Consider the following 12,480-nt stretch of genomic DNA (forward strand, 5'->3'; position numbering starts at 1 on the left):
GGAGGTCACCCATAGTGGCGGGAGTGTCCTGTTGGTGGTGAGTAACCAATGCTTGGCCTGGTGAGAATCTTCATCCAGATAATGTGGTTTATTCTGCGCTATCAGTGCCAGACTGACAGTACAGCCAATACCCTGGGAGTGTGGACACTTCATCGCAGTCTGGTCTGGCATGAGGGGTGGCCTAATGAGGACAGCTCACATGCTTGGTAGTGGTAGGAAAGGCTTCCCTGGGCCCCCATGTCTGTTGAGCCTTGGATTTGGAGGAGCCCCCTGTAGTCCAGGCCTGGAACTACTGGGCATGAAGAGACCACTTTATAAGCAAATGATTCCCAACATGGTCCATCACAGTACACTCAGGTCTGGAGAGTGACACAACACTGAGCCCAGGGTCTGAAGGTCACTTTCCAAGATAGCCCCCCAATGTCCAGAGCAATGGGGTCCAGGTACGGCCTCCAAACCTAAAATGAGGAACTGATGATCTGGACAGCTGCCAATAGAGTCTAGATCAAGCAGCAGCATAGTGAGGAAAAAGATCCATCAGGAAAACCATGTAGATCCAAGAACCTGTCCATCCTCCTGGAACACCAGCCATAACCCGAGCCATGGAGGGGAAATTACGTTTTCTGGTTTGTGTGTCCTCTGTGATAGAATGTACGGACTGATCAGATCTACTGATCCTCAACACTGCCCCCCCCCATCATTACACCCCTCGCCCAATACAGCTCCCCCCAAATACAGCCCCCCTCAGTACAGCACTCCCCTCCATTTTAAATTTCCTTCCCCCCTGTACAGCCCCCTGGTAGAAATACTCCCCTATCATAGAGTTCCCCCTACCGCAGTACAGCTCCCTCCAGCACAGCCCCCCTCAGTAAAGCTCTCCCCCCCAGTAAATCACAACCCCCTCAGTCTTAGTACAGCACTTCCCTCCCCCCGTAAACCTCCCTCAGCACAGCACTCCCTCATCCAGTACAGTACCCCCCATCACAACCCCCCTCAGTACAGCCTTACCTTCAGTACAGTACCCCCCCATCACAACCCCTCCTCAGTACAGCCTCCCCTTCAGTACAGCTCCGTCCTGTACAGCTTTCCCCCGCCCCCCCCAGTACAGCTCCCTCCAGTACAGCTCCCTCCAGTGCAGCTCTCCAACCCTCCAGTACAGCTCTCCCCCCCAGTACAGCTCTCCCCTCCCAGTAAAGTTCTCTTCAGTACAGCTCTTCCCTCCCAGTACAGTTCCCTCCAGTACAGCCCCCCCCCCCTTGTACAGCTCCCTCCAGTACAGCTCTCCAACCCTCCAGTACAGTTCCCTCCAGTACAGCTCCCCCCCAGTACAGCTCCTTCCAGTACAGCTCTCCAACCCTCCAGTATAGCTCCCTCCAGTACAGCTCTTCCCCCCTTCCATTACAGCCTCCTGCAGTACAGCTCCCCCCCCCCAGTACAGCTCCCTCCACTACAGCTCTCCAACCTTCCAGTACAGCTCCCTCCTGTACAGCCCCCCTCCCAGTATAGCCCCCTCCCGTACAGCTTCCCCCCTCCCCCGGTAGCGCTCCCTCCAGTACAGCTCTCCCTCCCCCCCAGTACAGCTCTCCCCCCCAGTAAAGGTACAGCTCTCCAACCCTCCAGTACAGCTTCCTCCAGTACAGCTCCCCCCCCGCTCCCAGTATAGCTCCCTCCAGTACAGCTCCCCCCCTTGTACAGCTCCCTCCAGTACAGCTCTCCCTCCCTCCCAGTACAGCTCTCTCCAGCACAGCCCCCCTCAGTACAGCCTCCTCTTCAGTACAGCTCTCCCTCCCTCCCAGTACAGCTCTCCCCCCCAGTACAGCTCCCGCCAGTACAGCTCTCTCCCCTTGTACAACTCCCTCCAGTACAGCTCTCCCTCCCCCCAGTACAGCTCCCTCCGGCACAGCCCCCCTCAGTACAGCTCCCCCCCCCCCTGTACAGCTTCCTCCAGTACAGCTCTCCATCCTCCAGTACAGCTCCCCCCCAGTACAGCTCCTTCCAGTACAGCTCTCCAACCCTCCAGTACAGCTCCCTCCACTACAGCTCTTCCCCCCCTCCCAGTACAGCCCCCTGCAGTACAGCTCTTCCCCCTCCCAGTACAGCCCCCTCCAGTACAGCTCTCTCCCCCCTCCCAGTACAGCCCCCTGTAGTACAGCTCCCCCCCCCCAGTACAGCTCCCTCCACTACAGCTCTCCAACCCTCCAGTACAGCTTCCTCCAGTACAGCTTCCCCCCTCCCAGTATAGCCCCCTCCAGTACAGCTTCCCCCCTCCCCCAGTAGCGCTCACTCCAGTACAGCTCTCCCTCCCCCCCAGTACAGCTCTCCCCCCAGTAAAGGTACAGCTCTACAACCCTCCGGTACAGCTCCCTCCCCCCCGCTCCCAGTATAGCTCCCTCCAGTACAGCTCCCCCCCCCTTGTACAGCTCCCTCCAGTACAGCTCTCCCTCCCCCCCAGTACAGCTCTCCCCCCAGTACAGCTCTCTCCAGCACAGCCCCCCTCAGTACAGCCTCCTCTTCAGTACAGCTCCCCCCAGTACAGCTCCCTCCAGCACAGCCCCCCTCAGTACAGCTCTCCCCCCCCCAGTACAGCTCCCGCCAGTACAGCTCTCTCCCCTTGTACAACTCCCTCCAGTACAGCTCTCCCTCCCCCCAGTACAACTACCTCCAGCACAGCCCCCCCTCAGTACAGCTCTCCCTCCCCCCAGTACAGCTTCCTCTGGCAAAGCCCCTCTCAGTACAGCTCTCCACCCCAGTTTAGCTCCCTCCAGTACAGCTCTCCCTCCTTGTACAGCTCCCTCCAGTACAGCTCTCCCTTCCTCAGTACAGCTCCATCAAGCACAGCCCCCATCAGTACAGCCCCCCCTTCAGTGCAGCTCCCTCCAGTACAGCTCCCCCCCAGTACAGCTCCCTCCAGCACAGCCCCCCTCAGTATGCCCCCCCCCCAGGTACAGCTCATTCCAGTACAGCTCTCCCCCCATTACAGCTCCCTCCAGCACAGCCCCCCTCAGTACGGCTCCCCCCCATTACAGCTCCCCCTCCCCAATACAGCTCTATAGCTCCCTCCAGTACGGCTCCCCCCCAGTACAGCTCCCTCCAGTACAGCTCCCACCCACAGCACAGCTCCTGCCAGTAAAGCTCCCCTGAGTATGCCCCCCCCGTACAACTCCCTCCAGTACAGCTAACCGCAGTATGGCTCCCCCCCAGTACAGCTCCCCTCAGTACAGCTCCCTCCAGTACAGCTCCCCCCCTCCAGTACAGCTCCCTCCAGTACAGCTCCCCCCCCCCAGCACAGCTCCCTCCAGTACAGCTCCCCCCCCCCAGCACAGCTCCCTCCAGTACAGCTCCCCCCCCCCAGCACAGCTCCCTCCAGTACAGCTCCCCCCCCCAGCACAGCTCCCTCCAGTACAGCTCCCCTCAGTATGCCCCCCCCCCGTACAGCTCCCTCCAGTACAGCTCCCCTCAGTATGCCCCCCCGTACAGCTAACCGCAGTATGGCCCCCCCCCCAGTACAGCTCCCCTCAGTACAGCTCCCTCCAGTACAGCTCCCCCCCCCCCCAGTACAGCTCCCTTCAGCACAACCCCCCTCAGGACAGCTTTCTCTCCCCAAGTACAGATCCCCTCATCACAACCCCCTTTATTACAGCACCCTCTTCCTCGGTACAGCAGTCCCACTACCATACAATTCCCCCACACCACTATACAGCTCCCTCCACCATACCCCCCCCCCCCCCAGTACAGCACTCCCCTATTTAGAGTGTAAGCTCCTATGGGCAGATTATACAGCCCCATGGCATATGTTGGTGCTACATTCCCCGTTCATCCTGGATAGTGGAGAGAAGGACGCAGACAGTTAATGTGGATGGAAAAATATTGACACAGAAATGACAATTCCCCTCCCCCTCCCAATATAAAGAACTGCACCGAATTATTCCCCGTACAGCAGGAGACTTCAGAGGTGAGTGCTGACCGCATGGGGGGTGGGCAGAGACCACATGGGGGGGGTGGGCAGAGACCGCATGGGGTATGAGCAGAGATTGCATGGAGTATGAGCAGCGATCGCATGGAGGATGAGCAGAGACTGCATATGGGAAGAACAGAGACCGCATGGGGGATGAGCAGAGACTGCATGGAGGATGAGCAGAGACCGCATAGAGGATGAGTAGAGACTGCATGGAGGATGAGCAGAGACCGCATGGAGGATGAGCAGAGACCGCATGGGGGATGAGCATAGACCGCATGGGGGATGAGCAGAGACCGCATGGAGGATGAGCAGAGACCGCATAGAGGATGAGTAGAGACTGCATGGAGGACGAGCAGAGACCGCATAGAGGATGAGCAGAGACCGCATAGAGGATGAGTAGAGACTTCATGGAGGATGAGCAGAGACTGCATGGAGGATGAGCAGAGACCGCGTGGAGGATGAGCAGAGACTGCATGGAGGATGAGCAGAGACTGCATAGAGGATGAGTAGAGACCGCATGGAGTATGAGTAGAAATCTCATGGAGGATGAGCAGAGACTGCATTTGGGAAGAGCAGAGACCGCATGGGGGATGAGCAGAGACCGCATGGGGGATGAGCAGAGACCGCATGGAGGATGAGCAAAGACTGCATAGAGGATGAGCAGAGACTGCATGGAGGATGAGCAGAGATTGCATGGAGGATGAGCAGAGATTGCATGGAGGATGAGCAGAGACTGCATGGAGAATGAGCAGAGACCGCATTTAAGGATGAGTAGAGACCGCATGGAGGATGGGCAGAGACTGCATGGAGGATGAGCAGAGACTGCATGGAGAATGAGCAGAGACCGCATTTAAGGATAAGTAGAGACCGCATGGAGGATGGGCAGAGACTGCATGGAGGATGAGCAGAGATCGCATGGAGGATGAGCAGAGACTGGGTGGAGGATGAGCAGAGACTGCATGGAGAATGAGCAGAGACCGCATTTAAGGATGAGTAGAGACCGCATGGAGGATGGGCAGAGACTGCATGGAGGATGAGCAGAGACTGCATGGAGAATGAGCAGAGACCGCATTTAAGGATAAGTAGAGACCGCATGGAGGATGGGCAGAGACTGCATGGAGGATGAGCAGAGATCGCATGGAGGATGAGCAGAGACTGGGTGGAGGATGAGCAGAGACTGGGTGGAGGATGAGCATAGACTGTTATTACCAGGGGTCCATTCTAATTTATAGACTTTTAGATTGTAAGCTCTCAGGATCGGGGACCTCTGATTTCTCCCGTATTGTATTGTCAGCCCTCATGTTGTAAAGGGTAACCTGGCAGCGCCACATAAATCCCCCATATTATTATTATTATTATTATTATATTATTATTATTATTATATTATTATTATTATATTATTATTATTATTATATTATTATTATATTATTATTATTATATTATTATTATTATATTATTATATTATTATATTATTATTATTGTCAGGTCAGATTTCATATATAAAACCTACAAAACATCTGCAATAATTTATATTCTATTTTCAGGTATTCCTGTCTGTGAACATCTTTCCACCTCATCACCCAGGTAACCGATCACTGGAGACTGCTAGAGACCTCCCCAGATCACCCGACATTCTCCCACCAGAGACTGCTAGAGACCTCCCCAGATCACCCGACATTCTCCCACCAGAGACTGCTAGAGACCTCCCCAGATCACCCAACATTCTCCAACCAGAGACTGCTAGAGACCTCCCCAGATCACCCGACATTCTCCCACCAGAGACTGCTAGAGACCTCCCCAGATCACCCAACATCCTTCCACCAGAGACTGCTAGAGACCTCCCCAGATCACCCAACATTCTTCCACCAGAGACTGCTAGAGACCTCCCCAGATCACCCAACATTCTCCAACCAGAGACTGCTAGAGACCTCCCCAGATCACCCGACATTCTCCCACCAGAGACTGCTAGAGACCTCCCCAGATCACCCGACATTCTCCCACCAGAGACTGCTAGAGACCTCCCCAGATCACCCGACATTCTCCCACCAGAGACTGCTAGAGATCTCCCCAGATCACCCGACATTCTCTCACAAGAGACTGCTAGAGACCTCCCCAGATCACCCGACATTCTCCCACCAGAGACTGCTAGAGACCTCCCCAGATCACCCAACATTCTCCAACCAGAGACTGCTAGAGACCTCCCCAGATCACCCGACATTCTCCCACCAGAGACTGCTAGAGACCTACCCAGATCACCCGACATTCTCCCACCAGAGACTGCTAGAGACCTCCCCAGATCACCCGACATTCTCCCACCAGAGACTGCTAGAGACCTCCCCAGATCACCCAACATTCTCCCACCAGAGACTGCTAGAGACCTCCCAAGATCACCCGACATTCTCCCACCAGAGACTGCTAGAGACCTCCCCAGATCACCCGACATTCTCCCACCAGAGACTGCTAGAGACCTCCCCAGATCACCCAACATTCTCCCACCAGAGACTGCTAGAGACCTCCCCAGATCACCCGACATTCTCCCACCAGAGACTGCTAGAGACCTCCCCAGATCACCCAACATTCTCCCACCAGAGACTGCTAGAGACCTCCCCAGATCACTCGTTATTCTCCCACCAGAGACTGCTAGAGACCTCCCCAGATCACTCGACATTCTCCCACCAGAGACTGCTAGAGACCTCCCCAGATCACCCAACATTCTCCAACCAGAGACTGCTAGAGACCTCCACAGATCACCCAACATTCTCCAACCAGAGACTGCTAGAGACCTCCCCAGATCACCCAACATTCTCCCACCAGAGACTGCTAGAGACCTCCCCAGATCACCCGACATTCTCCCACCAGAGACTGCTAGAGACCTCCCCAGATCACCCGACATTCTCCCACCAGAGACTGCTAGAGACCTCCCCAGATCACCCGACATTCTCCCACCAGAGACTGCTAGAGACCTCCCCAGATCACCCAACATTCTTCCACCAGAGACTGCTAGAGACCTCCCCAGATCACCCAACATTCTCCAACCAGAGACTGCTAGAGACCTCCCCAGATCACCCGACATTCTCCCACCAGAGACTGCTAGAGACCTCCCCAGATCACCCAACATTCTCCCACCAGAGACTGCTAGAGACCTCCCCAGATCACCCGACATTCTCCCACCAGAGACTGCTAGAGACCTCCCCAGATCACCCGACATTCTCCCACCAGAGACTGCTAGAGACCTCCCCAGATCACCCGACATTCTCCCACCAGAGACTGCTAGAGACCTCCCCAGATCACCCGACATTCTCCCACCAGAGACTGCTAGAGACCTCCCCAGATCACCCAACATTCTCCCACCAGAGACTGCTAGAGACCTCCCCAGATCACCCAACATTCTCCCACCAGAGACTGCTAGAGACCTCCCCAGATCACCCGACTTTCTCCCACCAGAGACTGCTAGAGACCTCCCCAGATCACCCGACATTCTCCCACCAGAGACTGCTAGAGACCTCCCCAGATCACCCGACATTCTCCCACCAGAGACTGCTAGAGACCTCCCCAGATCACCCGACATTCTCCCACCAGAGACTGCTAGAGACCTCCCCAGATCACCCGACATTCTCCCACCAGAGACTGCTAGAGACCTCCCCAGATCACCCGACATTCTCCCACCAGAGACTGCTAGAGACCTCCCCAGATCACCCAACATTCTTCCACCAGAGACTGCTAGATACCTCCCCAGATCACCCGACATTCTCCCACCAGAGACTGCTAGAGACCTCCCCAGATCACCCGACATTCTCCCACCAGAGACTGCTAGAGACCTCCCCAGATCACCCGACATTCTCCCACCAGAGACTGCTAGAGACCTCCCCAGATCACCCAACATTCTTCCACCAGAGACTGCTAGATACCTCCCCAGATCACCCGACATTCTCCCACCAGAGACTGCTAGAGACCTCCCCAGATCACCCGACATTCTCCCACCAGAGACTGCTAGAGACCTCCCCAGATCCCCCGACATTCTCCCACCAGAGACTGCTAGAGACCTCCCCAGACCCCCCGACATTCTCCCACCAGAGACTGCTAGAGACCTACCCAGATCACCCGACATTCTCCCACCAGAGACTGCTAGAGACCTCCCCAGATCACCCGACATTCTCCCACCAGAGACTGCTAGAGACCTCCCCAGATCACCCAACATTGTCCTGCCAGAAACTACTGGAGCCCTCCCCAGATGACCTGATATTCTACAAGCAGAGACTGATAAAGCCCTCTGCCAATCACCTGACATTGTTACCGCCAACTGGTAGAGACCTCCCCAGATCACCCGACATTCTCCCACCAGAGACTGCTAGAGACCTCCCCAGACCCCCCGACATTCTCCCACCAGAGACTGCTAGAGATCTCCCCAGATCACCCAACATTCTCCCACCAGAGACTGCTAGAGACCTCCCCAGATCACCCGACATTCTCCCACCAGAGACTGCTAGAGACCTCCCCAGATCACCCGACATTCTCCCACCAGAGACTGCTAGAGATCTCCCCAGATCACCCAACATTCTCCCACCAGAGACTGCTAGAGACCTCCCCAGATCACCCGACATTCTCCCACCAGAGACTGCTAGAGACCCCCCCAGATCACCCGACATTCTCCCACCAGAGACTGCTAGAGACCTCCCCAGATCACCCGACATTCTCCCACCAGAGACTGCTAGAGACCTCCCCAGATCACCCGACATTCTCCCACCAGAGACTGCTAGAGACCTCCCCAGACCCCCCGACATTCTCCCACCAGAGACTGCTAGAGATCTCCCCAGATCACCCGACATTCTCCCACCAGAGACTGCTAGAGACCTCCCCAGACCCCCCGACATTCTCCCACCAGAGACTGCTAGAGATCTCCCCAGATCACCCAACATTCTCCCACCAGAGACTGCTAGAGACCTCCCCAGATCACCCGACATTCTCCCACCAGAGACTGCTAGAGACCTCCCCAGATCACCCGACATTCTCCCACCAGAGACTGCTAGAGATCTCCCCAGATCACCCAACATTCTCCCACCAGAGACTGCTAGAGACCTCCCCAGATCACCCGACATTCTCCCACCAGAGACTGCTAGAGACCTCCCCAGATCACCCGACATTCTCCCACCAGAGACTGCTAGAGACCTCCCCAGATCACCCGACATTCTCCCACCAGAGACTGCTAGAGACCTCCCCAGATCACCCGACATTCTCCCACCAGAGACTGCTAGAGACCTCCCCAGATCACCCGACATTCTCCCACCAGAGACTGCTAGAGACCTCCCCAGACCCCCCGACATTCTCCCACCAGAGACTGCTAGAGACCTCCCCAGATCACCCAACATTCTCCCACCAGAGACTGCTAGAGACCTCCCCAGATCACCCGACATTCTCCCACTAGAGACTGCTAGAGACCTCCCCAGATCACCCGACATTCTCCTTACAATGGTGTTTCTCATTTAGGGTGCCAGGAGCACAAGACCCTTGTTGCTCAGATCAGAGATGAGGAGAGTTTTCTGCCATCTGGGGGACTCTGTCATGTAGACGACACTAACATGTAAAAGGAACTTTTGAGATGATGGGGACCTCTGATGTGATGGGGGGGGGGGCCTCTGATGTGATGGGGGGGGCCTCTGATGTGATGGGGGGACCTCTGATGTGATGGGGGGACCTCCGATGTGATGGAGGGGGGACCTCTGATGTGATGGGGGGACCTCCGATGTGATGGAGGGGGGACCTCTGATGTGATGGGGGGACCTCTGACCTGATATGGGGGGGGGCCTCTGATGTGATGGGGGGGACCTCTGACGCAGGGGCGTAACTACAGGGGTTGCAGGGGTTGCGATTGCTACCGGGCCCCATGCTCCAGGGGGCCCAGTAGCAAACCAGTGGGTGAACTTCCAGGATTGCAAAAGTCACACTTGCGACCGGGCCCTGGCATTGCACCACTGTGGGGAGGCCCCAAGATTGCAGGAAGGGAGCCCACTGCAGAACTTGTGAAAGGATCCTGCTGCGGGACCGTAATAAAAGGCCATGCAACGAGAATAAAGAGCCCCAGGATTAGTGGGAAGAGCCCTGGGCTTGAAGGGAAGGGCCCCGGCCAGGGATCTGGGGGGGCCCTTCATGGTTTCTTGCATCGGGGCCCTGAAGGCTCTAGTTACGCCTCTGCTCTGACGTGATATCGGGCGGGGGCCTCTGATGTGATGTGGGGACCTCTCACTTGATATGGGGCAGGGGCCTCTGACTTGATATGGGGCGGGGGCCTCTGATGTGATGGGGGGACCTCTCACTTGATATGGGGCGGGGGCCTCTGATGTGATGGGGGACCTCTGACTTGATATGGGGCGGGGGCCTCTGATGTGATGGGGGGACCTCTGACGTGATATGGGGCGGGGGCTCTGATGTGATCGGGGGACCTCTCACTTGATATGGGGCGGGGGCCTCTGATGTGATGGGGGGACCTCTGACTTGATATGGGGCGGGGGCCTCTGATGTGATGGGGGGACCTCTGACTTGATATGGGGCGGGGGCCTCTGATGTGATGGGGGGACCTCTGACTTGATATGAGGCGGGGGCCTCTGATGTGATGGGGGGACCTCTGACTTGATATGGGGCGGGGGCCACTGATGTGATGGGGGGACCTCCAATGTGATCTCAAAGGGGGATCTCTTATGAAGGTACTATCATGAAGCTGGTTGCATGCCTCATCACATTCTCAGGTTCCTATTGATAAGTAACAATCACAGGTATTGGGGTTGAGGGGGCAAAGGGCTGTAGATTGAAGAAAGGCTGAGAAATGCTGCCGTACACCGGGGGTGGTCAGGTCCTCCAGGGCGGAAGCCTCTTTACTCTATAGCCCCAGCTAAGGGGGTCTGCCCCATCATGGTGGATGCAGTTGGGTCATGTGATTTTCACATAGCCCAATACCTGGGGACAGAGAATGAGGTTCTGCTGACCTGGTGACCCCCTTTGTGTCTCCTCATTGGTTTTCTTTCTATTCCAGAATCATGGTCCTCTTCATCCTCCTCCTCCAGTTCATCATCGTCTGGAGCTGCCCACCACAGAGCCCCTCCGGTAAGTCACATTTTGGAGTCACCATACCAAGGGTCTTAAAGATTACTCTCAGCAGACCTCTGAGGGGGTAGGACATGAGGCAGTGGGGTGAGGGGGTTGGGAACCATGGGGTCTCTGGTATATTGATAGGGACTCCCATCTGCTGAGCATATGGGGCCCTTCTATGGCCAGCATACAATGTCCACCCCTTACCCCTCTCTAAGGTGATGACCACCCAGCCAGCAAAGCCAAGATGAAGAACCCTTTGAGGGCACAATAAGATGATGGATGTAGACTGGAGTCAAAGAGACGAGGGACCAGGAGACAGAGACCTGATACTGGGACATAGGGGACTGGGTAAAGATGGGACACAGAAGACTGGTCACTAAGGGGATGACATAGAGGACAGTAGGGTGCAGGATGTAGACTGAATACAGAAGATACAAGGATACAGAGGCTGAATAGCAGGACATGGGGTTGGCGTATAGATGGGGCTTGGACTTGGAGCAGAAGACAGATCACTAGGGGGATGACATGGAGGACACAAGGCTGCTGGATGAGTCACTAGGGGGGTGACGTGGAGGACACAAGGCTGCTGGATGGGTCACTAGGGGGGTGACGTGGAGGACACAAGGCTGCTGGATGAGTCACTAGGGGGGTGACGTGGAGGACACAAGGCTGCTGGATGAGTCACTAGGGGGGTGACGTGGAGGACACAAGGCTGCTGGATGGGTCACTAGGGGGGTGACGTGGAGGACACAAGGCTGCTGGATGGTTCACTAGGGGGGTGACGTGGAGGACACAAGACTGCTGGATGGGTCACTAGGGGGGTGACATGGAGGACACAAGGCTGCTGGATGGGTCACTAGGGAGATGACGTGGAGGACACAAGACTGCTGGATGGGTCACTAGGGGGGTGACATGGAGGACACAAGGCTGCTGGATGGGTCACTAGGGGGGTGATGTGGAGGACGCAAGGCTGCTGGATGGGTCACTAGGGAGATGACGTGGAGGACATGAGGTTGCTGGATGGGTCACTAGGCAGATGACGTGGAGGACATGAGGTTGCTGGATGGTTCACTAGGCAGATGACATGGAGGAAATGAGGCTGCTGGATGGGTCACTAGGGGGGTGACGTGGAGGACATGAGGCTGCTGGATGGGTCACTAGGGGGGTGACGTGGAGGACATGAGGCTGCTGGATGGGTCACTAGGGGGGTGACATGGAGGACACAAGGCTGCTGGATGGGTCACTAGGGGGGTGATGTGGAGGACTCAAGGCTGTTGGATGGGTCATTAGGGGGATGACGTGGAGGACACAAGACTGCTGGATGGGTCACTAGGGAGATGACGTGGAGGACACAAGACTGCTGGATGGGTCACTAGGGAGATGACGTGGAGGACACAAGACTGCTGGATGGGTCACTAGGGGGGTGACGTGGAGGAAAT

General features: G+C 56.3%; 1 protein-coding gene across 1 annotated transcript in view; it reads left to right on the top strand.

The window, feature by feature from the left end:
* LOC309550226 (uncharacterized protein) overlaps window positions 1-12,480 on the top strand; it is a gene marked incomplete at its 5' end in the record, with an annotated part of 129,937 nt that overhangs the window by 41,528 nt on the left and 75,929 nt on the right. Inside the window, one exon of the mRNA XM_082250637.1 lies at window positions 10,983-11,053. Within this exon, the coding sequence (XP_082106763.1) occupies window positions 10,983-11,053 (71 nt within the window). The remainder of the gene's footprint in view (window positions 1-10,982; window positions 11,054-12,480) is intronic.

Source organism: Pelophylax lessonae, assembly GCF_965119305.1.
Source record: "Pelophylax lessonae genome assembly, chromosome: 1".
In the NCBI taxonomy this organism is placed as follows: Eukaryota; Metazoa; Chordata; class Amphibia; order Anura; family Ranidae; genus Pelophylax; species Pelophylax lessonae.